This window comes from Amia ocellicauda, chromosome 19 (genome assembly GCF_036373705.1).
Source record: "Amia ocellicauda isolate fAmiCal2 chromosome 19, fAmiCal2.hap1, whole genome shotgun sequence".
In the NCBI taxonomy this organism is placed as follows: Eukaryota; Metazoa; Chordata; class Actinopteri; order Amiiformes; family Amiidae; genus Amia; species Amia ocellicauda.
In genome coordinates this window covers 7,433,230-7,457,838 of record NC_089868.1, presented here as the reverse complement: position 1 = coordinate 7,457,838, position 24,609 = coordinate 7,433,230, and the positions used below count along the sequence as shown (strand labels likewise).

The 24,609-nt window shown below is 39.6% G+C and overlaps 1 protein-coding gene across 6 annotated transcripts in view; it reads right to left on the bottom strand.

Moving 5' to 3' along the window:
* Positions 1 to 2,638: 2,638 nt before the first annotated feature.
* The window catches only part of cdc14ab (cell division cycle 14Ab), a 67,735-nt gene continuing 45,764 nt past the window's right edge, over positions 2,639 to 24,609 (bottom strand). For 4 of the 6 annotated variants that reach the window (XM_066692570.1, XM_066692568.1, XM_066692571.1 and 1 more), the window contains 7 exons: positions 21,535 to 21,673; positions 16,852 to 17,011; positions 12,556 to 12,656; positions 11,297 to 11,344; positions 10,650 to 10,778; positions 9,145 to 9,529; positions 2,639 to 4,686 (listed from right to left, as the gene is read on the bottom strand). In XM_066692570.1, coding sequence (XP_066548667.1) covers positions 4,657 to 4,686; positions 9,145 to 9,529; positions 10,650 to 10,778; positions 11,297 to 11,344; positions 12,556 to 12,656; positions 16,852 to 17,011; positions 21,535 to 21,673 — 992 coding nt within the window. In that variant the 3' untranslated portion in view covers positions 2,639 to 4,656. The remainder of the gene's footprint in view (positions 4,687 to 9,144; positions 9,530 to 10,649; positions 10,779 to 11,296; positions 11,345 to 12,555; positions 12,657 to 16,851; positions 17,012 to 21,534; positions 21,674 to 24,609) is intronic. The other 2 variants (XM_066692572.1, XM_066692573.1) reach the window with 1 other exon arrangement.

Genomic DNA, 24,609 nt, shown 5'->3' with positions numbered 1-24,609 from the left:
TAATGAGCACAATTTCGAAAGGAGCACATTAGCAACTGCTTCGATGAAGAGGCAATTAGGACAAAAAGCTATTAACATTTCAATCAGTTGCCAAATTCATTATTTCAGTCTTACCTCTGGTTGACTGTCCTCTTCCAGCCACCCACGTTTAAACACTTCGTCATACATTAAAATTGGAGCTGTCCTTTGAGCTACACAAAGACACAGCTATTAAAAGATGTTCAGCGAAGAACAGACAAAAGAAAACAATCAAATGGGCTGTCACTATTACTCTGCCACACCAGGCAAACTAAAGCTCGACAAATGTAGTTTCCAAACTCCTAAGAAAGACTTAAATGCACAAGAAGGACATTTATTCTTACTCCTGATAGCAGTGATCTGTTGTTTGCCAAGTCACTACTGAGGTACAGAATCCAAATACTGTGAAACAAACTTCAGATGTGAATATCTTGTCACCTGCTATGTGATAGAATACAAGCTTGCTGTGGACTTTTAAGCCCAGAATGTACCAACAGCATGAGAGCAACTCCAAGATAGCATCTTGTGGGACAAGATGAGTGTTGACACGTGTTGCACATCTGTTTTGATCCCTCCCAGGCATGTGCACAGATAGACCCCAGGGGATGCTTAAGCCCCTGCTCTTTTTTTCACCTCCCAGGCACCTTTCAGTGGAGGTTCAAATCAAAGTTTCATGTGCTACAGCTGCTTCAGTGTTAAGGCAAGGGAACGGTTTCATATGCAGGTATGTACAGTTCTTGGTTTTTCATTGAAGAAATAAAAACAATTCCCGTGATGACTTCTGCAGAGTTAAAAGACGGAGCTCTGGAAAAAGTTCCCAAAATTTGGAGAAAAAGTCAAAGAGTTCAAATCAGCATTGCCCCCAGTTCTGAAGCTCAAGCTTTGTATACTTCAGCTCATCTCTTCAGAAGGTGCTTTTGATGGGCTTTAGCAGAATCAGTTAGCAGATGCAAATGTGAAGCAAAGCCAGAACAAAAAGGGAACATGTAGTGCACATAGGGAAAAACTAACTACTCTCGCTGTATACAACCAGTGAATTAGCGAACATGCTCTCTTTTCCTTCTTCAGTGTAATTAAAGCCAGCTCCCAGTTGGAGAACATCACAGTCTGAGGGGCTCTCCATCACTTCTATATTTATTTGTTGTGCTGAGTTGCACAGCTCCTGTAAGATGTTGCCTTCCAATGCATTAGCCAACTTACTGTCTTTCCCTCCTTCTGTGTATTTAAAGCAATCACTCTGCTATCATCAAAGGGTTCTCCAGGTTCTTAATTAAGAAACAACCAAGCCATCTTCCAACAGGTGGGAGACAGAAAAACTAAAGAGGAAAAATGTGAGGTGTTGGAAAGTGAAGTACCTCCCACAGGAATACAGTTGATGCCATGCTTGTCAGAGGCTCCGGACCTCAGGGCAAGGGGTCAGTCATGGGGGCATTTCAGCATGACCTTCACTGAAGGGACATCAGGTGGGTCACTGATATTCTGCGGTTATGTTCAAGCCAGCGGTTTTCAATGTAAACAATCATTCGCTTGTTTCCTTCACTTAGCGGAATCAGTTCTCATGTACAATAAAAGCCTGGCCAACGCTAAGACACTGCTCAGTAAAAGTCAATACTCCCGTTGCAGTGATCAGTCCCCTACAGCGGCTCCAAATCATTTGAAGTTGACAGCCGTGTGAAGGTGAAAAATAAAATCAATCTCTGCATGACGCGAAAGAATTACACATGGTGAAAAAGGTAAAATGTAATGCTTTAAAATACAACTACTTTATTTCTCATTGGTGTGGAGTTTTAGATTTCACATAGGCTTTTGTTGCAGTAAAAGACCTTGAGGCATTTACTCATATTATTTGGAGCCACTGTAAATGGTAGGATATAACCTGCAGATAAAGTTTTTTTTTCTCTTACATAAGATGTATAGATCAATACTACACCAAAAGGAGAGAAAACCAAGGCTTTGATTATAGCACAGTGATGTGTGAAGTACACCTACTGTCATGGTTATACATAAAGAAAATAAGAGGTTACAAGGTTGCAGATGGCAGAGAAATGCATGATCAGGTCATGCTGGTTATGCTGTTACGGACTTACACATCCTCGAGTCCCTCTCAGCTGCCTCTTCAGGATGGCAGTAGCTCAACTTCCACAATATAGTTAAAAAGCTTTTCTTTCGCCCAAACTGCCAAAGCTCCCTGTATGAAGCTGTGTCTCTTCCGTGCAGGTCAGGGATGCAGTTTCAACACAATTTGCATTCATATCCTCAATTCTAGCATCCTCCCGGAAGCCCTTAATAACAGTAGACACGGTAAATTCCTTTTGCGACTTCTAACACCAAACACAGTCCCCCCTGATGCGAGTCAAAATAACACAGATATTTTAACAAAGTGTGTAATTGTTTTGCTTGCTTTAGTCAGTTAGTGTTAGCTAAATCACCCAAGATGATTGTACAGTTTCAAAATGCATTTCACTTCAAAGACTGTTTATAGTGTATCCAAGTAATGTCTTAACTTACTCGCAGAGATAACTGAATCTGGACAACTAAGCCCATAGACTAAAGTACATTCGTTCCCATTTGAGATATGTAACATGCATTTAACACATGATGCCTCAAAAGAAAAATAGACTTTTATACACACAGTTAGTCATTTTTATTTGTTTTGCAACTTTTGTTTACACACTAATATATTATATATATATAATATATAATATAAAATATATATACACACACACACACACACACACATATATAGACACATATATATATATATATAAAAAGATTGTAAAATACTGTTCTACAGTAATGAAATAATATTCTCTATACACACCTCAGCAAAAATATAAGTACTTTTTTAGCTATTCTCTGTATGTTTCAAGAGGTAGAATTATCTGATCGTTAAGATTCTCCCACAGTTTATATACACAGAAAACCATTCCATTGTTCGGAATGTACAGTATACTACAGATAAAATACATATTAATATCATGATTCATCTCAGCAGGTAGACAAAGTCTGATTGTTTTTTAAGAAAGAAAACGCATGATCAACAAAGAGTAAAACATGGCTACAGCTTGTTCCTTGTAAAATAGCCCAAAATAAATTCTAACGAATTGGGGAAGATGAGAGCAGTTGTTCTTTCTTCCATTACTTGTTACCAGAAAGAAAGCAATTTCCCCATTCTCTTTTCATTATTTTCTACTTAGTGCCTCCCTCTATTTTTCAAAACTGTCAGTTCTATTAAAATGTATTATGTTATTGCATGTTTGCTAAAAATATACCAACAATTAAGCAAATAAACGTAAAATATGACGTTGTTAGGATGAGGCGAGAATGTTCCTGTGAATGGAAGAAGATTCCTAAACTCAATTAAAACTACATCTGCTGTAGTGTACATCTCAAAAGCAGTTCAAAGGGAAGTTATGCCTTTAAATCATGCTTTTTCAGTAACGACCGGAGTAATACACTGCCTTTTCAGATGCGTTTGTTTGTGCCTGCCGAGACTAAGTAATGGTCAGTTAAGCCAAAATTCCCCTCAGTCTGTGTGCAGTTGTCAAAGCATTTCTGTGAAGATGACGCATCTTCTATTCTAGGAATTAACAGAAAATAGAGTTATAGATGTGTCAGAACAAGTAACTTGTAACTAATAACAAGTATCAGGTACAAGTAACTGTGCACATCAAGCTTAATAATGTCTAGGTGTAGATGCATCATGACTGCTAAAGAAATCTATTAAAATATTAAAATAAAGTCAAATCCGAGTGCAACTGATCAGCGACATTCAGTGTGTTCACACAGCATTTGCAACAGTAGCAAAATGCATGTACCAAAACAATGCGACAGACTTCTCTCTGCTCCAGTCAGCATATTTTACTACAATGACTAAACTCCCCTTTCCTGGCTTTATATACAAACCTTTCAAATTTCCTACAGTTTTAAAATCAGCTGCTGGTATTCATCCAAAGCATGTTAGTTATGCCCAGCCATAGACTAGGATTCCCTCAAGAAAAAGCTCATTAACAACAAGATGTGATTAAAACGATAGAAACATAGAATCTTTTCAGTGTGTGTTTGAAAATACTTCACCATACATATATAAAATAAAATAAAAGGTTCTTGTAAAAAAAAAAGTATTTTTTTTTTTTGCTCACTGGATTCCTTTTACTCTAAGAAAAGCAGTAAAAATGTGGGGTGGGGGGAGGATACATCTTAAACTCAAAACCTTCTCTCTTTACAGGATACACACACTCACACATGTATGTATGTATGTATGTATGTATAAGTATATAAAATATCCTCTGTACTAATTATTATATATATATATAGACTGTAGGTGTGACAAATTTGTGCACACAGCACTTACAGTAAAAGTCACATGAATACAACAATCCCCGAGTGTACAGCAGCCTTGTCCACAGACAGAGCTACAGTGAGAGCCACGAGGGCAAATCTGGGCTTCCTTGTGCTCTCAAATACAAATGTATCCACGGAGTGTGCATATGCAGGTTTCGCTTCTCTTTCTTTATTTAATAGCTATGGACAGTGGTGGGGTGAAGAGCAATCTCCCCGAGCTTCGTCAGTTCATCGTTGGAGGGTGAGGAGAGCGGGGGTTCAGGCGGCAGACGTCAGTGGTGCAGCAGGACCGTTTTAGTATTGAACATATTCAGACTGAAGGGACTGAAAGAAAGAAGAAGCAGGATATAACCAGTGTGTACAAACAAGGACAATTCATTTTTAACAATTTCTAAAAATCCCAAAAGGAAAAAAGTCAAAGCTAGGCATGCAAAGGGGATGGGTTGAAATGCCTAGAGGGGCACAGGAGGAAGGTTTTGCACATGCATTCATGGTGGGGGGGAGAGGGAGGATATGGTCACTGAGACTACATTTTATGTGACCCTGCATTGTAAAATGTTATACCACAACAACAAAACAAGGTTGGAAACACTGCCACTACCACTGGATATACTAGATAGACCTGTTATGTGGTGAATTGCTATGAAGGCTTAATGGAAGGTTACTGCCAAGGATGCCTCATCGCATCCTCCAAGATGAATGGGCTTTGCATGTTTATACCTCCAAGACTGTCACTTAATTTGTTTAGTATTATAAAAACAAACTATTTTTAAACACTTTAAATAGTGTTCATTATCGTCACGCAAGTGGTTGTATGTGCATTGTGAGCTATTTGAGAAGTTGTGTCAGCTCAGTGTCAGGTATAACATTGTTTCTAACAGTTTGAAATGGGAAAATAAACAGTAAAGATGTATGCGAGTGTTTTGTGGGGTGTTGGCGTCAGATAAAAATTTCTGCTTTTGCATGGGGGGAGAAATACCAAGTAGCTGGTAAATATTTCGGGCTGGAAAACCACCAGGGACAGAAACTAGTCCGTCTGCCACATTCCACAGCTGTAGAAGATCAGGAAGTGGGGGATGTGGGATTAGTTTGATAGTCACCAACAGATGATGGCTACATGTGAAAATAAGACTTAATTGTATACTAGCCACCACCCCCAGACACTCTGCAGGGCAAGGACTCTGCTGGGTTCTGTGCCCTGGCTGCAATATTGAACTTGTATGTTAACTATTTTGTAATTGTTCTCTGCTCTCCAAAAGCTGTGAAGTTCAAAGCTGAACAAAGTTTCTCCTACCATTATACTGGTGTGAGCCGCCCCCCTTGAATGACAGAAAACAGACATTGGCTACAGTACGTCACAGGACAGGGGTGCTTTACGCACTGTCCCCACACAAAACATTCCCAAATGGCCATTCCCAATGTATTCATTTTAATTATCGTTATTGCAGGACTGGAAACGTAGAGCAGTTTGTATATGCTCCTGCCCTCCGCCCACTACAAACACAGCAGAAACGACTCTGCTGCCACCCTGTGTCTGGGCTGCATTACATAATCTCTTCCCCAATATCCTTCACCTCAGCATCTATTCCAGTTCACAGACAGCACACCACACCACTGACTTTTGCAGTCCACTCCACTACTGGACATATGCCTCAAATATGCTACCCTATATATGATTTGATTGTTTAAAAAAAGAATAATCACCCCCCGACATATAAATCAGAGTTGGGAAAGTCAACAAGATTGTCACGTATGCTTTTCATTATGGCTCATAAAACAGAATGCATCATGAGGATTACGTCACATGGATTGAGGCCCCTCTGTCGAGTCCAGTCTCTCTGCTAATGAAATGCTCTTGAAATGCTAGGGGAACATAGAGATCCACCTGCATCATGAGTCGCAGTCAAGGTCCTTCTTCGAAGTTTCTGGGAAATGTACTGCAAATGAGCAGGCAACTGAGCTGTACATTTTTGTCTGTTTAATTCTGTATTCTCTCCCCCCCCCCCCCCACAACGTTTTGCCAGTATCACCACTTTTTCCCGTTACCCTTTCATAATGCCACTGATCAGGAGCATGGATTGCACAAGGTATGTATGGGAGTGAATCTCCATTGATGAAATGCCAGGAACAAAAGACACCAAAGGACTAATGATGTCAGTAAAGCACATCTGCCAGTACATATCGACACTGCTCAACTGCACTGTAGCTACAAAGGGGAAAAACTAGACTAATGATGATTTGAACGCTAATGAGACCAGTCATTAAGAACAGACAAACCACTGAGGGTCACATAAACAGAGGACGTATGAGGCTCAGAGGGAAAAAAAAAAACAGCAAAAACTAGATTAACTGAAGGTGACATTTTTTGCGAGGAAATTTAAAAAAGTGGGTGTGAAGTTGAACTAGTGAAAGTGATGTGGGATTATTAAAATGATAAATAACAGATTGTTATCCAATGTTAGGGGCATTAACTGTTGCCCTTTTAGAAAATACATTGTCCTATAACCACCCCCCAGCTATGTGAGACTGTCTCTTTCCATTTCCAGAATAGGATCCACACAAGCAATGATCAGACATAACAATACAAATGTTTACACCACTTGTCACCATCACAAATTTCACCAGTGATCCTATCAGCACTATAGTTTAATTTAATTCAGTTAGAAGACAAACTCACTACTACGCCTTATGTTACTGAAAAGCACTAAATCCTGCATGAAGGAGTCATCCAGAACAGGTTGCAGGAGATAGCGCTTTCTAACATTTTGTATATATGAAGTCTAACAGACTCATGCTTTTGGTTTGGATTGATCCCACACAACATACAATGCATTAGTAGCTGGCAATCAAAAATGATATAGGTCTACACTACAGCACACCTTAATTGTTTGATAGTCAGTTGCAAACTGAACATTATACATTTAATATTTTAGTACATGTATATAAAGTATTTAATGGACTTTGTATAGATCTAAAAACAAATTCTGAGGTATGCCCATTACTCTTAAAAAATACAAATGTTCTGTTAGAGAAAGGGAAACTGTTAACAAGGGCAGAGATCAGTCCCTCAACCACAGATTAAACATTAGGACTTGCAAACATCTCTCTTCCCACCCCACCCACCATCAAAATCCAGCCATTATGTATTTATTACTTTCATTTTTTCCCCAGACAGAAGGAGACTGGTTTTATTTGTTAGAAAGAGCTTTAGAAGTTAACCAGTTCAGGAAATGCTGGGAATGATGGCAAGCAGGAAATCCACTCTGTTCAAAGTTTCCTGTAGTCACCTTCAAATTTGAGTGTTTGGGCATCATTTGAGTATGTTAAATCAACTTCACTGAAATCTATACTTTTCTTTAAAAACCATACATAAAAAAAATTTATATACATCTTACACCCACATTTATGCTGCATGGAACCAGTGCCATTCCGCAAAGTAACCAGTGCAGAACCACAGAAATAAAACCTGTCACAACGGACTGGTGGACATTCACCTTGCACAAAACCTTGAAAAGACTCTTCATTCCCTTTACTTCCCTGAAAACATATGAAGGGTACTGCCATACATTCCTATACTTAGAACCACTTCAAATCTAATGTCTATTACTAATATCCTCTGGAAGACTTAACCTCTGTATTCCCTTCATAATATTAGCAATGGGTCACTTTCTAGAGCTCAACATTTACAGAATTTACCTAGAAAAATGATGGATGTTGTATTTGTCTACAATTATACCTGCGATTATGGGGAGGTTATACGTCACCAAGGCTATTTGGAATATTCACAGAGGTTCAGCCAAGGGTTGACAAAATAAGACAAAATGATTAATCTGAACAGGAAGTGCTCTGAAAACATTAAGTAAGTGTGCAAACCCAGATAAGATAGAAAGCACAAGGAGAAACCGTGAAGGAGTACTTCAAGAAGAGAAAAAAGGGAGTTGGGCTACATTTTGCATAAAATATTTCAGAACTATTTTCACATATTATGGGAATTGGGAGTCAAATGCCTCCTATTATAATGCCTATAAATGGTCTAGAAATTTAACACATTCAGTCTATTGTTCATGAGGATTACGTGCAAATGGGCAGTCACTTATCTTAACAGCAGAATCAATGTATTAGTTTAAACCTAAAAGCCGAGTAAATGTGGTCTCACTGTGGGAAAAGCCCAGCATTAACTTCAAAGGATCCAAAGTAGCAGGCTTTTTTTTTGCATTTTACTTCATAACCTTTAGAACTCAGCCCAAGTTCAGAAATCTGAGAGACGCTGCTTGTTCCAATTGCAATCTGACAATCTGATGGGGGCTCTCAATTTAATGTGTGGGGTTTTTGGTTTTGGTACACTAGGAGGCAGCAGAAAAAAAATATAATAGTACATGTCAACCAAGCTTTTACACCAAAATATAACACATTAAACAAAAACTGTATAAAGATGTACTTATTTTTCTGCATTGTCCACATTTATTGCACATCTGACTTGGGAATTAGGCCCACAATAGAGATTGCCAAACGCACAGAAAGAAAATATATTGTTTAGTTCTGTTTCAACAAAAAATGTGAAGGTTTGAAACAAGACATAATAGCAGCAGTGGTAGAAGTAGTAGCAGTAGTAATAGTAGTAATAGAAGTAGCAGCAGCAGCAGCAGGTGTAGTAGCAGTAGTAGAGAAGTGACAGTATTAGCAACTTTTTTTGTGAAATTATTAAATGGGGGGTGAAGGGGAAGAAATTAAAAATAAAGAAATCAAATCAAAATAAAATGGTGTTTGCTGTTGTAAACTTACAGGGATGGACCGACTCAAGTATCGTGCTGTTGAAGAACTGAGGCCTGAGTAGTTGGATCTGTAGTAGGTGTATTCGTCCGTTCCTCTAGGGGGATAGCTGGACAGGCCATTGGAGTGCAATGTACTTTTGTTGATGCTGCTGCTGCTGCTGGTCACATTGCTGCTGCTGGTACGGTTATAGTGATTGTTGTTAAGCTCGTGGTAGTTTCTCAAGGCCACCTGGGAGCTGCCGTTTAAGTAACCCGAGGTATGGCCGAGGCCAAAGCTTGACCTAGCAGGGGGTGGGGAGGAGGAGGAGATAGGCGGATTCCCTCTGCCGTCCACGTCATTGGTAGCCGCATAGAGGTTACCTAGGGAACTGGCTAGCCGGGAGTTTACAGAGAAGCTGAATTGGGATATAAACATGGGGGGGGGGGGGGGGGGGGGTCATAAAAATAAAAACAAAAATACAGAATGCACATCAAATCACACACAAAAAAGTGTCAAAGCCTGGGGTAAAAGTGGCACCTCTCCTCTAGCACCACTGTGGAAAGAAATGGAAAACCACTGCAAATCATGGGCGGTTCAGGTTGACGGACGCACAGGACTGGTGGGTACAGTTAAATCCCTACAGTCACAGTCCTGACACCTGAACCCCTCTCCCACACAAAATAGAGTGTAACATGTCTGCATCCCATGATTTGAGTCACAGTGGATAACCCGTGACGTACTTTATTCCAGCCACGTATCTATGTTTACCATATGCAATATAAATAGACATATATAAAAGGCTGCTCCGGTTATCCTATTCTAGGAACCTGTTTAGAGCAAACCCCAAAATAAAAGTACGTTTTCTAATTGAGCAGAGTTATTATGCCTATATTTACAAAGGCAACAAAATAATGGTTCAGTAAGCACCTGTAGGCTTTGATTATTATTATTTTTTCCAATGTATCTACATTCTGGCTATAAGTGATTACATTTCCCTACTTTGAGACATTTTCACACTGCATTTGAAAAGTTATTTCCAGAATGAAAAACATAGGAGATACTGTATTTCTGACTGTGGCAAGACATAATGAAAAAGTTGTTCAGAAAAAGGAAATAGATAAATAAAATTAAACCAGTAAAGTCGACAGTGAGAGAGAACGGGGTACTACTAAGTGAGCACTAAGAAAGGGAGAGATGCAAAATAAAACCCTTTCAAGATTGCACCTACCTCTATCCATCCAGGGAGGTCTTCCGAAGGCAACTCTACTCAACAATGGCCTAATCAATTTTCTCAAAGCGCCGGGTTCATTTCAACTAATTCATCTTCCTCCAAAAGGCTCAGGAGGTCATGCGCAGGCGAGCTGGATTGATTTGAAATATTGGTAGAGGGCAAGTCGAAAAGGTCTTGCCATGATGAACTGGGGGTGAAGGCAATCTTGAAAGTATTGGCAGCAGCATTTGGACCCAAGATGTTAGGAGGAGGGGGAGAAAGAGGAGAAAGGCCCTCCGTGGGGGAGGGGCAGGGGGGCGCTCACCTCTTCAGGTTGGAGGTGGATGATGTAGAGCTCCTGCTGATACGTTTGGCTGTGGCCGAGCTGGACGGGGGGACTTTGGAAGACTTGAGGGGAGACATGGAACCCTGGCCAGTCCCTGTGGGGCTGATCCTGTGTGGACACAAAAGTCCAGCCGCAATGCAGTCAGCACTCATGGTTCCCCATAAACTAGCAGTTGTTAGTGAAAATACCCAGATTCAGCCATGCTGAAATGGGACGTGACGTGCCCTTTGAATGTAGGTAAGTGCTGGAGGATCTGAGAGAGACACCCCTCTGTGGAGTGTGGACATGCAATGGCAACGCCATTCTTCTCCAAGGACAGGGTTTCTCAACCCTTCACTCCATTGAAACACCAGAACAATTATTTCCGACTGCAAAATGCTTGACAGACCAGATTCTCGTAATGCATATTGGATTACTGTGGTTTCTACATTCAATTTGAAGCACTTAAAATCATTTGAACTTAAACCCTAAATTGGTGATCCCATTTCTGCTCAAGAGAGCCCGATTCTGCCAGTCATACTCTATCAACATATTGACGCCACCTCCCCTTCCCCCAGTTCCCTGTGGATCTCTATATGGTACCACAGAGACACAGACACAGAGACACAGGAAAAAAAAAGTCTTACCTGAATGGTTGAGAAGGGGATCTTGTGTGCAATTTCATATCCTCTAACCTGCACAAGAAAAGAGAGAACATTTACCTTCATGCAGAGACAAAAAGTATGTAAAATGCCTGATATTAAACTGCCTTGTCCTTCAGTAATACAATGTTGAGGATTGTTAGAAGAACACAGATCACAGGTTTCATTGCAGGCCAGTATTTTTTTCTAATTAAAAACAAATAGCACATAACTCAAACCGGGCTAGGAATGTTTCCTAGATTTTACTGCATATACAAGTATTTACTTTAGCGTCAGATATATTGCACACTTCCTCCTCAGTTTCATGTTATGAACTGGTTACTGCGATGTATAAAACTAAACAAAATCTTCAAAAGGGGAATATAAATAAGGCAAATTAACCATTACTTAGTTAAAAGGACAAACTCATCGGGGCTACACAGAATGCTCCACTTGCGTGGCATGAGAATAACACTGCCGCTTTAATGACTGTTTTAAGCAGGCAGAGATGGCTTTGACCCGGTTACTATGCCAACAGATAGTCTTTTTTATGATCTCTGTGCATAAACTTTTTATTTGTTCTTTTTAGGACGACTCCCTGAACTCTGCTGCAAATTATCGGAAAACACAGCAAAGCCAAGTGCTGAGATCAGCAGAGCTTGTAATGGTTATGGTTACACATACAGGCCATGCTGGACATACTGAAACAGTAGAATAGTATACCCAGTCACTATATTTGAGGCTGCCTAGCCTAACAGATGCCAACATCAAAAAGTTCAATGAGGCAGCAGTAGCAGCCTGTAGGAAACTCCACCCACACAAATCAATACTCGGGCATAAAGCATCTTGGGTTCAGCGTTTTCCAGCTTGGCAAAATTAGAAAAAAAACAAATGCTCACTCTTACACAAGTTTGTGACTTCAAAAAGACCTAACATATACACAGCACAGCCATCTAGAATACTGTGACTGGACTGCTGGACTGTCAGTCACAGGGTAACTATGGGTCACTAAAGCAGCAATGGTCTTTGAGGCTTCACTCTGTTTCAGGCTAAGGACTCTTTGAAGAACTCGTGGCAGCAAGTACCCTTCCAAATAGCTCTCAGAAAAAACTGGACTGAATAACCTGGGGTGTGAAAGGGCTGCCCGTACTGATCAATCTCTTTAATAGCTTGCAATTATTTACAGTATCTATAATGTGTCTGAATATTCTGTTTGAGGAATGTGATTACTTATAACGTTAAATATGCAGCACAGCATACCTTACCTTAGGGCTCCCGTGGTGGCTGATCGAGGTTGTCTTCTACTTTTTAAGGCACGCAATTTGTCTCCCTGAGTGAGGGAAATTTCATCCTCCCCATAATCATTCTGCAAAGAGACAAGAAGGACAGTTCCAGCTGACTTATAGCGTTTACAGAGGATATTTTGATCAACAGGTATGTGGGCTTCAAAATGTGTGTGTGTATACACACATACACATACACACAGTGGCTCCCAGAAGTATTCACCCCCTTGGACTTTTCCACATTTCATCGTTACAACATTAAATCAGAATGGATTTAAAATCAGGAGTTTTTGCCACTGATCAACACAGAAAATGTCCATAATGTCAAAGTGAAAAATTTAATCTGCAAATTGTTCTAAATTAATTCCAAATACAAAACAGAAAACTGAATAATTGAAGTAATCACCCACTTTGCTATGACACACCTGATGGAGCTGTAGTGAAACCAATTATCTTTAGAACTCACGTAATTAGTTGAATGGAGTCCACCTCTGTGCAATTAAGGTGTGTCACATGATTTCAGGTTAAATACACCTGTCTCTGGGAGGTTCCACAGTTGGTTAGTACAATTCCTAACAAAAACTACATCATGAAGATGAAGGAACATTCAAATCAAATCCTGAATAAGGTTCTTCAAAAGCACCAATCAGGGGTAGGACATAAGAACAAGGCACTGAATATCCCCTGGAGCACAGTAAAGTCCATTATTAAGAAATGGAGAGAATATGGCACTACTGTGAATCTGCCTAGATCAGGCCGTCCTCAAAAACCGAGTATCCTGGCGAGAAGGGCCCTCGAGTCAGGAAGGTTTTCAAGAAGCCTATGGCAACTCTACAGGAGTTTACAGTCTTCCACAGCTGAGCTGGGAGACACTGTGCAGACTGCAACAATAGCCCAGGTGCTTCACAAAAGTGGCCATAATTTATGGGAGAGTGGCAAAACGAAAGCCATACTCGGATGAGAGTACGGCCCTTACTATAATATCAGCTATTCATGTAATTCTATAAAATGAATGTGTTCATTCAAGCAAGGGCTGGGTTTAATGAAATGTATGTTTTAGACTTTACTGCCTCAAAGTTGACGAAAGCTTTTTATCCCATGAGAAGATTTAAAGGCCTGAATGCACTCTTTTTTTCTTGCATTTACTATCCCACCAGAGCTAAATAACAATATGTACACCAGCTATCTCCAATAGCTTGCAACAGAAGTAGTTTCTAATTTAAGCTTAATGCAATTCGCATGCAAAAATGATTTTCCAAAGGCAACAGTTTACACTCCCGCAAGCTCCAGCGAAACTTCATTAAAACACACATTTAAGAACAGGAGCCATGTCACAGAGCCCAATTACCATCATAAAAAGGCATCTGCATTAAGTGCTCTATAATTCACTTACTAAATCACACAAATACCTACTGGGTAATTGCCACTCTTTTATAGATCAGGTAGCCTTTTTATGTGTGTGTATTTTTGGTAGTACAAAAAGCTGGCATGTAAATGGAAAAACACTGAAGATTTTTAGCAAAGGAAGGACAAAAGATGGTGAAGTGTACTTAAAATAGAATCCCTATATTCCATTTAAAAAGGCGAACTAAAACGCATGAAGGAGCAAATGGCAACATAGACCTCTATGGGAGATGTGGACACAATACCTGCATGTTCAGTGCCTCCAGGAACATAAGAACTTATGAAAAATAAGAAAGTTTACAAACGAGAGGAGGCAATTAGAGAAAGTACATTTGTATGTGTTTTGTAAACGTATAGCCTTTTAAACTGCATTAAAACAACATCAGTTTAAAAAGAGTTTATAGCCGTAACTAGCCTATACCAAAATTCATATTGAAAATTAAAAAATGAAAACTTTATTGAAAATACAGATGGCTGCAAAACCTGTCAGTCTGTGGATAGATAAAAAAAAAAAAAATCAACATTAGGATGGGCAGTTATGTTCCCTGCCCCTCAAGCGGCACATTTCCACTTGCTGTGGATAAAGTAGTGGACTTTCACATAAGGAAGATCCTAGGGCAGTGTTTCACAATCATGCTGAATTTCAATAACAGGGCAATAGGAATAGACACAGTAAGGAAAACCCCTTTAAACCTCTCTGCAGGGTATTTTATAAAACCGAGGTGAATTAAGGACCAAATCAAAACTGATCTTTGCTTGGATCGCAAAGTACACACTTCTGTGTTTTAGAAAGTGGCTTCTGACAAATCCAATGCAATGGAGACTTTCAAAATCAGAGGCAAAAGGAAACAGTCATTCCCACTGACCAAAAACAATACAATAACTAATGCCCCACTTCCTCCACTTAAATTCCTCCAATTCAGCTCAGAGAGAGAGAAAGAGGAGGATTCAGAAGTTATACAAACTGCTCAGTCATCTGCAGACTACATGTCACTTTCAAAGTTCTTGCTAACTGGGAAACCTAATCGCATCTCAGTGATGTGAAATGCATCAGTAATATGGTGAAGCTTCCATCAATAACCACAACTTAGGTGAATAGGAGCATTTAGAACAGAAGAATATAAAGTTTACAAACGAGAGGAGGTCATTCAACCCATCACTCTTGTTTGGTGTCCATTAATAACTAAGTGATCCAAGGATCATGTCCAGTCTATTTTTAAATGCTCCCAAATTTTCAGCTTCAACCACATCACTTGGGAGTTTGTTCTAGATTGTAACAACTCTGTGTGAAGAAGTGTCTCCCGTTTTCTGTATTGAATGCCTTGAAGCCCAATTTCTGTGAAGCCCATGGAAGGTCATAGTTTTATGGTAATTGTGTATTAAAAGTGAGCATAGGCAGTGTACAATTCAAGGATATTAGAAACAAGGCAAATCACAGAAAAAGGCTAAAGTAAAAGTGCAGTGAACCTGAACGACTACTGGCACAATTACAGTTGGACTACAATGGTGGTGGTGGTGGGGTTACTGTGCAGCACAAGCAAGAATTATGGCACAATCTTATTTGATTCATACTGAAACAGAATCACAGGATCACAATGTGCTGGCAAAACAAAACTGTGTGGTAATCATTTACGGGAAGAAGGGTTGTGGATAAAAGTAACTATATATTATAAAAATGTGTCAGTTTATCCTCCAATTACTGCAATCTAGGGCAGTCTGGACAAGATCATAATGATCAGTAACAGAAACTACTATCTTGTGGTCAGGGTTGGGGAGTAACAATACAAGTCACGGCTTTACGTGGGGCCCACGTGTAGTATTTTGCTATGCAATGCATTTAAATCCCCTTTATTATAGCAAGTTGCTTGATCCATGCATCTTCACAGATATAACAAATTAAACCATAGTCTTTGTAAGCATTAAACGTACTTACAATTTACAGACAAGGTACCTATTTAAGTTTTCAAGAAAATACAATTCACATATCAGTGATTAGCAGAATACTGAAACCAATCCTGCATTAAAATTATGGTGAACGTGATACACCTTTGACATTAACGCATTGATACGTCTGATTTCTGTTGGTTTGTAAAAATGTAACGGGTATCAAAATGCAGTTTCACTTGTTTAAAAAGCATATACTACTACACAATGCAAAGTATACATATGCAATAACATTAAACTGATACAAATCCTAATTACCGTTTTAATTGTTTGTACGGTGGATAAAAATAAACAATTTCAATATGTCATCCATATTAGAACTCAACTGCTTTTGTATTTTAATAAAGGGAAAACATGTATTCCAAAAGTAATCTAAAAGCATTCTGATTATGTTACTGACTCATAATGTGTTGGATTAGGTTACAGATTATTTTCAAAACAAGGTAATCAGTATTCTGTAACTGAATACTTTTTAAAAGAAACCATCCCAACCCTGCTTGTGGTGTTCACTGCCAGCTAAGCATTGTTCTTTAGTAAAGTTCAGCTGGACAATTATCAGCTGATCATTTAAAAAGATACACTGGATTCAAAGGCACATTAGCTACATATGATGTTGAGCCAGGACAGAAGAGATAATGTAATGGATAATAAGCCACACTGTACTGAATACATTTTTGGGCATTCATAGTAATGTAACGAGTAGGAAGCTATGATAGTTTCAGTTCTGATTTCAGTAATAGGCTAATTTCAGATATTGTGAAATAGTCTTAAATATTGTATATACGTTTTAGAATACTTTCTCCATTAAGTTATAATTTTCAAGACTACATTTTATTTGCCACATGCATAGAAAATGTGACAATCCCCCAAGGGTATGCCACACCATAGCTGAACAGAGCTTGAGAGAAGCCCTGCAAGTTTCCTCCCTACCTCTTCCATGCGATCCATGCTGTGCATTTTGTACATGCTGCTGCTGAGGGACAGGTCATCCATGCTGGAGATGATGCGTGCCACCCCCCTGTCCTCCAGGTGTCTCTGCTTGTGTTTGGAGCGGTGGACGTCACCCTGGACCCACAGACTGGCTTGTTTCCTGGGAAACACAAGCAGGGCGAAGGAAAAGGGATCAGGATCAGGGTCTTAATGCTGCTCTGCCTCAATGCACACCCAGTAGGACTTTGGTTGGACTAGGTGCATATACAGTCAGGAATCTCTTGCCCCCACAGTCATGTATGTTGGGAGCAAAGGAAGGGAGCTACTAATTGATCTACCTAGTAGACACTGCCATGGTTGTGCTTCAAAGCATCTCAACACCTACCTGAACCACTTTACCCCCATTACATACTCTGGGGGGTCACATTTATTGGGCCACATGCACAAAATGACTCAAAAATAACAAAAAGGAAGAACGAACAAAAATGGAAAAACAAATACAGGATGTTTAGTTTTATTCCATGGAGTTGGTTTTCTTCACTGATAATACCAGGCTGTGTCTGGTACAACACAGGCACAGTTCAGTAACGTAAAACACTCTTGCAAAATACATGTTTTCTTTATTAAATTCTTCATTTCTCAGAAGACAACTTCCCAGTGAATCCCAGCTTATTGTCTAAAGCACTCTCAAGCACAACATTACAGTAAGCTCCAAAGCCACTGAGCAACGAAGGCCGGTATCTTTCCAGTCTTTGTAAGCCCAATATGATGTAACACAGTATCACACAATTAGACAGACTACACAAAGACTGTATGAATTTATAGTATTTCGCCTATCAACGGAAGAATAAGACATCTCTGAAAGCATTAAAGCTAAGATGTTCAAATTGAAAGGTAAAATAAATATATACTTCTAGTGCACCTTCATACCTAGTTCACTTGCAGATAATTCAAATCGTAGTTTACTTTAAAACATTTTTTTTTTTTCTCCAGTTTAGGTTTCACACAAGGAACATTTAAATTTTGAATTTCTTTGATAGTGAATTTAAGTTCACGTGTAGTCCACTTGTAGACCTAATGCGCACTGGAATTTTATTGGTTTTACATTGCACTGTTCAAAACATTCTCGCTTCTCTTTCAGTTTACTTGAGTGGAAATTAAATCTGACTTATTTTAAATAATAAAACTGAAATATTATGCTGTGGTCTTGCTCTACCTTTCCTTTATTTGGTGCTTTATTGTATAACCACAGAATTACGGTAGCTGGTTGAGGACATGGAAAAAAAAAAAAAGAAGAAGCCCCTCTGGTTGTCATCTCGTGATCACAACATAATGAGTTGTTTTGTCGTGATCATGAGATAAATTTCCTTGCGTTAACTCATGATCACGACATAACGGGCCGTTATGTCGTGATCACGAGTTAAATGTTACCTCTCGCTATCAGAGAAAGCGGAAGTGTTGTCATTTTCTTGAGACAATGCTGAGACTGGGGCAGTGCTGTCAACACATTCGGGTTTATTGAAGGACTACACATCAAAGGCGTGGCCACCACTTAACTGACGACACAGGGGCTTTAAATACTCTATTCCATTAAACATTAAACTGCACAGGGACTGGAGGGGTTGAACACAAAACGTGCAATTGTGATATAGGTGTATTTAAATCAAAGTAATCAAAGTGAAAAACGTACAGTGGACTGAGACTGCTACATATGTAACAGTTAAAACTGTATAAAACCATACACAAACAATGTCATGCTTATCAAAAGGGACCACTGTGCGGTGATTCAGACCACTTGGTCCATGTGGTCCAGACCTCAGCAAGTGTACACAGATGAAGGCTCAAAATATATAATTTCAAGCAGGCATAACTATACTCAATGTAACAGACTTAACTCCACTATTGTACGGAATAATGACAGGAAAAGCATAAGTATTATAGTAATAATAAATACGCATATGACTGGCGCCCCACTCGGGATTCAAACCATATTCATTAAGGGCCTCCACCTCCACAGCTCTGTGTTCAGCTGCTACACCACGGTACATAACCTTCCTATGAAGGAGGTTTAAAGCTGTTTTGAGGGGTTACCTCATTTGTAATGTGTTCATTATGTAGAATGAGTGTATTTATGAATAGGCACACGTAAAATATGCTAATATGAACATGTGCATGATTATTATAATTGTAGTTTGGATAGTTTTTATGAGTTGTATCAAGAAAATTAAAACAAAAGCCAGCACATTCAGTTTGCTGTAAGACCAGTGCGCGGCAGTCCAGACCCCTCGGCCGAACCCCTACTGGCACCGCAGACACACTCACAACGGGCACTTTTGAGTGACAATTAACCTGAACCACATGCCTTTACACTGGGTGGAGGAAACCACAATACACTTAGAAAATAAGCGAGATATGGAGAGAATAAGCAAACTTCACAGAAGCTTAAATGCATTACGCAAATTTCAGTCCAGTGGGTAGCCTATACATCATCCAAGAAGCTGTGTTGTAATGAAGTTCGCAACAGTTTCAGGATCACTTCATTATTGAAAGGCATAAAACAATGTGTCTGCATTAGCCTTGTTGAAAATAAACCCGAATGTGTTGACAGCACTGCCTCAGTCTCAGCACTCTCTCATTAAAATTACATCACTTCCGCTTTCTCTGATAGCGAGAGGTAACATTATCTCGTGATCACGACATAACGGGCTGTTATGTCCTCAACGAGCCACCGTACAGAATAAACTGAATAGAGAGATTTACTGAATTTCTCAGTGAAGACATCTTGTAAGTACTATACTGTCAGGTAGCAGTCTGTAGGGCTTTGGCAGATTCTTTGAGTTTGTGTCTGCTACTTCCACAATTCTGCTGTGTGGGTAGGTTTGTTTTCAAGTGAACCATAATGAGTTTGCTTTCACATTTCACACCCTTTTCCAATGGTGCCCATCTGTTTGGTTTTACCTGCATGTCTCTAATGCAGATTGTTTATTAACTGGACCCAGATGTGCATACACCTGTCAACAAACTGCTGGGTGAAGGGATTACCCATGACTCCCCACAATGACCAGACAGCTTGGCAAGTACATGGGAACGATTTTCAAACCCCGGTGTTATCAGAACTGTCATGAAAACAGGAATCAGTCTGCGACATACAGCATCCTTTAAAATTTCACTAGGTTTTCTCCAAGCTTCAATATGTGGCCCTCTATTATGAATCAATGGCCGAATCAAACAGCATTTTGAAATTGGAAAGATAAAAATCACCATTGTGGAGGAATACCACCAGAAGAGATCTTCCTCTAATGGATAAAATGACAACACCGTAGTCTTAAAAAGTAAAGTCCGGTGAAATAAATAGGCCTTAATAAAATCTAGCTCCTAAGAGCACAGCAGGCTTTTTCAAGCATATAATTTATGATTTATATCTCAAATATGCATCGATGCTCCCCCGTAACATTTCGAGTATGCAGAACAGTCTGCTCTTTATCACACATGACAAGCTTCCAGGTCTGCTTTACATTGTTGTTTGTTCTTCTGCCTGGGCCTGTCAGCAGGAGGAAATAAAAAGATGGACAGAACCCAAAGTGATGTTCTGTTCTCTACCACCATGGGCAAGGGAACCAACTTGCTTTTCTCCCCTCTCGTGCTCTCCCATAAGGAAGGACTATACCCCCTGCAAGGGCTGTCAAAACCTTTGTTGCGAAAATGCTAAAAGCGTCTCTGCTTCTCCTAATGTCACTCAGTAGAAGATTCGAATTTGTCTGTGTGAAATTAGTCACAGTCAAAAACAAAATACAGAATATTTAATGTTTTATTCCTGAAGCACCCATCCGTATAATCATTCCATGTATGTGCGCACACACACATTAGCATTAGCACACACACACACACACACACACACACACACACACACCTCCAGACAGGAGCTGCTATTATGATGAAAGGTTGAAAGATACTGAACACATGTGGGCTGCTGATTGATTGGTATGACTGTTTTCATGTTAACAGAAATAATGTTTTTGATTTATATGGTGAGTTTAGGCCTTGATCATACAAGAAAAAAATTATAAAAATCTAACAATGGGAAGAATGAATGCCCAAGGCTGCATCTCTCAGGAAATGGAGCCGGGGTGGCGAAGTGATGGCACAAACATGGCTGCGTACCAGCAGGATGGGGGTGCGTTGGGGATGTCATGGCACTGAGCCTTCAGTCAGTCTTCCAACTGCTACTAAAGCTCTTCTGTGATGTTCTCACTTGTTACAAAGCCAAAAGGTACTGATCTAAAAACATTTATTCTGGAGGCAGAAATTTATCCACAGACGTTTCAAGTCAACCCCAGGACCAATAGGCTGAGAAGCAAGTTGACCCTTTCGTCCTTTTGTGCAGGCAATTAATCAATCATTCTACATATATCAAGTGCTTCAACAGCATGATCCAAAACACCATCTGAGTGGGTTTAACTAGGGAAGTGGTCAGCAAACTTTGGACCTGAAGAGCCATAGAACTGCACTTTACATAGGGAGCTTTAGATTGTGGGAATAAAGTTAATTAGACAGAACAACTGGTCCAATGCTGGATAATCAGAAGTCCCTATAGCTCTCTAGCACCGCAGAGCCCATATCCAGTTAACAAGTCTCAGATACCCTGGCAGCTTCCATGCCATCCCGTTTAAAGCCAACACTTACTCTTCCAGAAAATGCTGCTGGGGCCCAATGATGGAGCCCGGCCTGCATATCCTGATCCAAGCGATGGTTTCTGCTGCAGTGAATCTGTAGTGCTTCATCAGGTAACAGCCAATCAGAGTCCCTGTTCGGCCTAAGCCAGCTGCACACAAACGCATCACAGCACACCATTAGTCTTAGTCAAGGATCAGTTTATCCAGGAATCGTCTGCTCTGTGGGCCAGTATAATTACAATAGAGAAACATTTTCAGCAGTGGATTTATACGTATAATGCCCATACACAGGAAGCACATACACGTGCCTGCTGACATGTACCCTATTTGGACTACAAGAGGATATTTAACAAGCATCTTCACTGGTTTACAGGAATTGAGCACAATCAGCAATACTAGTGTATAGAAGTAAAATTAGTAGCAAATATCAGGAGAAGAGAGATAAATCTTAAATCTTTCCTCATGTCATGCGTTTGTCATAATCATATTTGTTCTATTTATCACTTAGGACGTTTAACCTAAAAGTTTGCATTTTATTTTTTATTATTTTAAGCAAACACTGCCCCCAAGTGGATTATAATACCAATAACTGTCAATGCAAGTGTAAACACATAGTAAACTTACAAATGAGTCAAGTGCTGTATGTAGTTTGTAAATCAGATTGCTGAAGACGCACACTCGTATACATGTAGGAATCACAATTTATTATTAAAAGACATCGCCCATCTGAAGCCCAGTCTTACGGAACATCGACCTTCAAACCTGGCCCCGAGAACCCCCAATCCAAAGGCACTCTTAATCAGAAGCTACATATTGGGTTTATGGGGAGTGAAGTAGTCCATAACTGGTTCAATAAAGTGATTGAGAGTCTGGCTGGAATGAAAAAGCAGAGGGCTCTTTAGCTCTTTAGGTTGGAGCCCTGTGCAGTAAGGTTCTAGACTAGCATTCATCAAATTTGGCAAGCAGCAATTTTATTTAGTAAATTAGAGCTTGTGTGTACTGGAAATTTAAATAAGGTGAAAATGTAACCTACATTTGGACCTACAGTGACTCTCAAAGGTATTCACCCCCCTTGGACTTTCATTATGTTACAGTGGATTTAATCAGTTTTTGCCACTGATCAACACAGAAAATGCCCATAATGTCAAAGTGAAAAACAATCTGCAAATTGTTGCAAATTACAAATATAAAACAGAAAATAATTGAACGCATAAGTAATCACCCCTTCCATCTATTTGGTAGAGGCACCTTTGGCAGCAATTAAAGCCAGGAGTCTGTGGATAGGTCTCTACCAGCTTTGCACATCTAGACACAGCAATTGTTGCCCATTCTTCTTTGCAAAATTGCTCAAGCTCCATCAAGTTGGATGGGGACCTTTGTTGAGCTCATTCAACTGAATTCTCAATTGGATTAAGGTCGGGACTTTGACTGGGTAAATCCAGGACACTGACCTTTTTGTTTTTAAGCCACTCCAGTGTGGCTTTGGCTGTATGTTTGGGGTCATTGCCCTGCTGGAAGATTAATCGTCTCCCAAGTCCCACGTCTCTTGCAGACGTCAGCAGGTTTTCTTCCAGGATTTCTCTACTTTGCTGCATCCATTTTGCCATCTTTACAAGGTTTCCAGGACCTGACACAGAGAAGCATCCACATAGAATGATGCTGCCACCACCATGCTTCACGGTAGGGATGGTGTTCTCAGGATGATGTGCAGTGTTAGACTTGCACCACATATAGCACTTAGCGTTGAGGCCAAAAAGCTCTATTTTGGTCTCATCAGACCATAGAATCTTTCTCCACTTGGTCTCAGTCTCCCACATGCCTTCTGGCAAACTAACTGAGATTTGATGCGAGCTATTTTTGACAATGGCTTTCGTTTTGTCACTCTCCCATAAAGGCCACTTTTGTGAAGCACACAGGCTATTGTTGCATTCTGCACAGTGTCTCCCAGCTCAGCTGTGGAAGACTAACTCCTTTAAAAGTTGCCCTAGGCCTCTCTCCATTTCTTAATAATGGACTTTACTGTGCTCCGGGGATACTCAATGCCTTGGAAACGTTCTTATATCTTACCCGATTGGTGCTTTTGAAGAACCTTATTCTGGATTTGATTTGATTGTTCCTTCGTCTTCATGATGTCGTTTTTGTTAGGAATTATACTAACCAACTGTGGGACCTCCCAGAGACAGGTGTATTTAACCTGAAATCATGGGACTCACCTTAATTGCACAGAGGTCGACTCCATTCAAATAATTACGTGACAACTGGTTTCACCACAGCTCCATCAGGTGTGTCGTAGCAAAGGGGGTGATTACTTATGCATTCAATAATTTTCAGTTTTGTATTTGTAATTCATTTAGAACAATTTGCAGATTATATTTTTCACGTTCACATTATGGACATTTTCTGTGTTGATCAGTGGCAAAAACAAATTATTTAATCCATTCCGATTTAATGTAACAATGAAATGAGGAAAAGTCAAAGGCAGTTGAATACTTTGGAGAGCCACTGTTTGTTCATACTTGTCAAGTACAGTGTAAGACATGGATTTATATTTTTTTTCCTCTATTTTTATTAAAGTAATTTTGGACTTATTTGCAGTTATTGTTTTTCATTATCAATGTACAAATAATGTAAAATTTTAAATTTGAGAATAGTTTCTATAATTGAGTCTGTAAAAAATAAGACTGTGGTATATTAATAAGTTACAAATATTTGAATATGTGCATTATTTGTTTTTCCATATATTAATATGAGCAGCCACTAGCCGAGTTGAAAGTCGCACTCCGAGACCACGAAGAATGTTGTAGCGAGAACCCCTGTCCTACACCCATGAAAAACATTAACTGTACCCTCTGCTTCAAGACTATTTACACTTAATTTAATCATTGATGGCAGTGCTGTTGGGCCTGAACTTCTTCTACCTTGTACTTCAGTACACATTGAAATGAGACGAAAGAGGGTAAGATTGTGAATCAGAACATCAGCTTTTGAATCACAAAATTATATAGTTAGTGTTTGAATCATAACTAAAATTAATTTAATGAAAGCTCTTCATTTTCCTCTCAGGTCTGAGGGAACAGAAATCAGT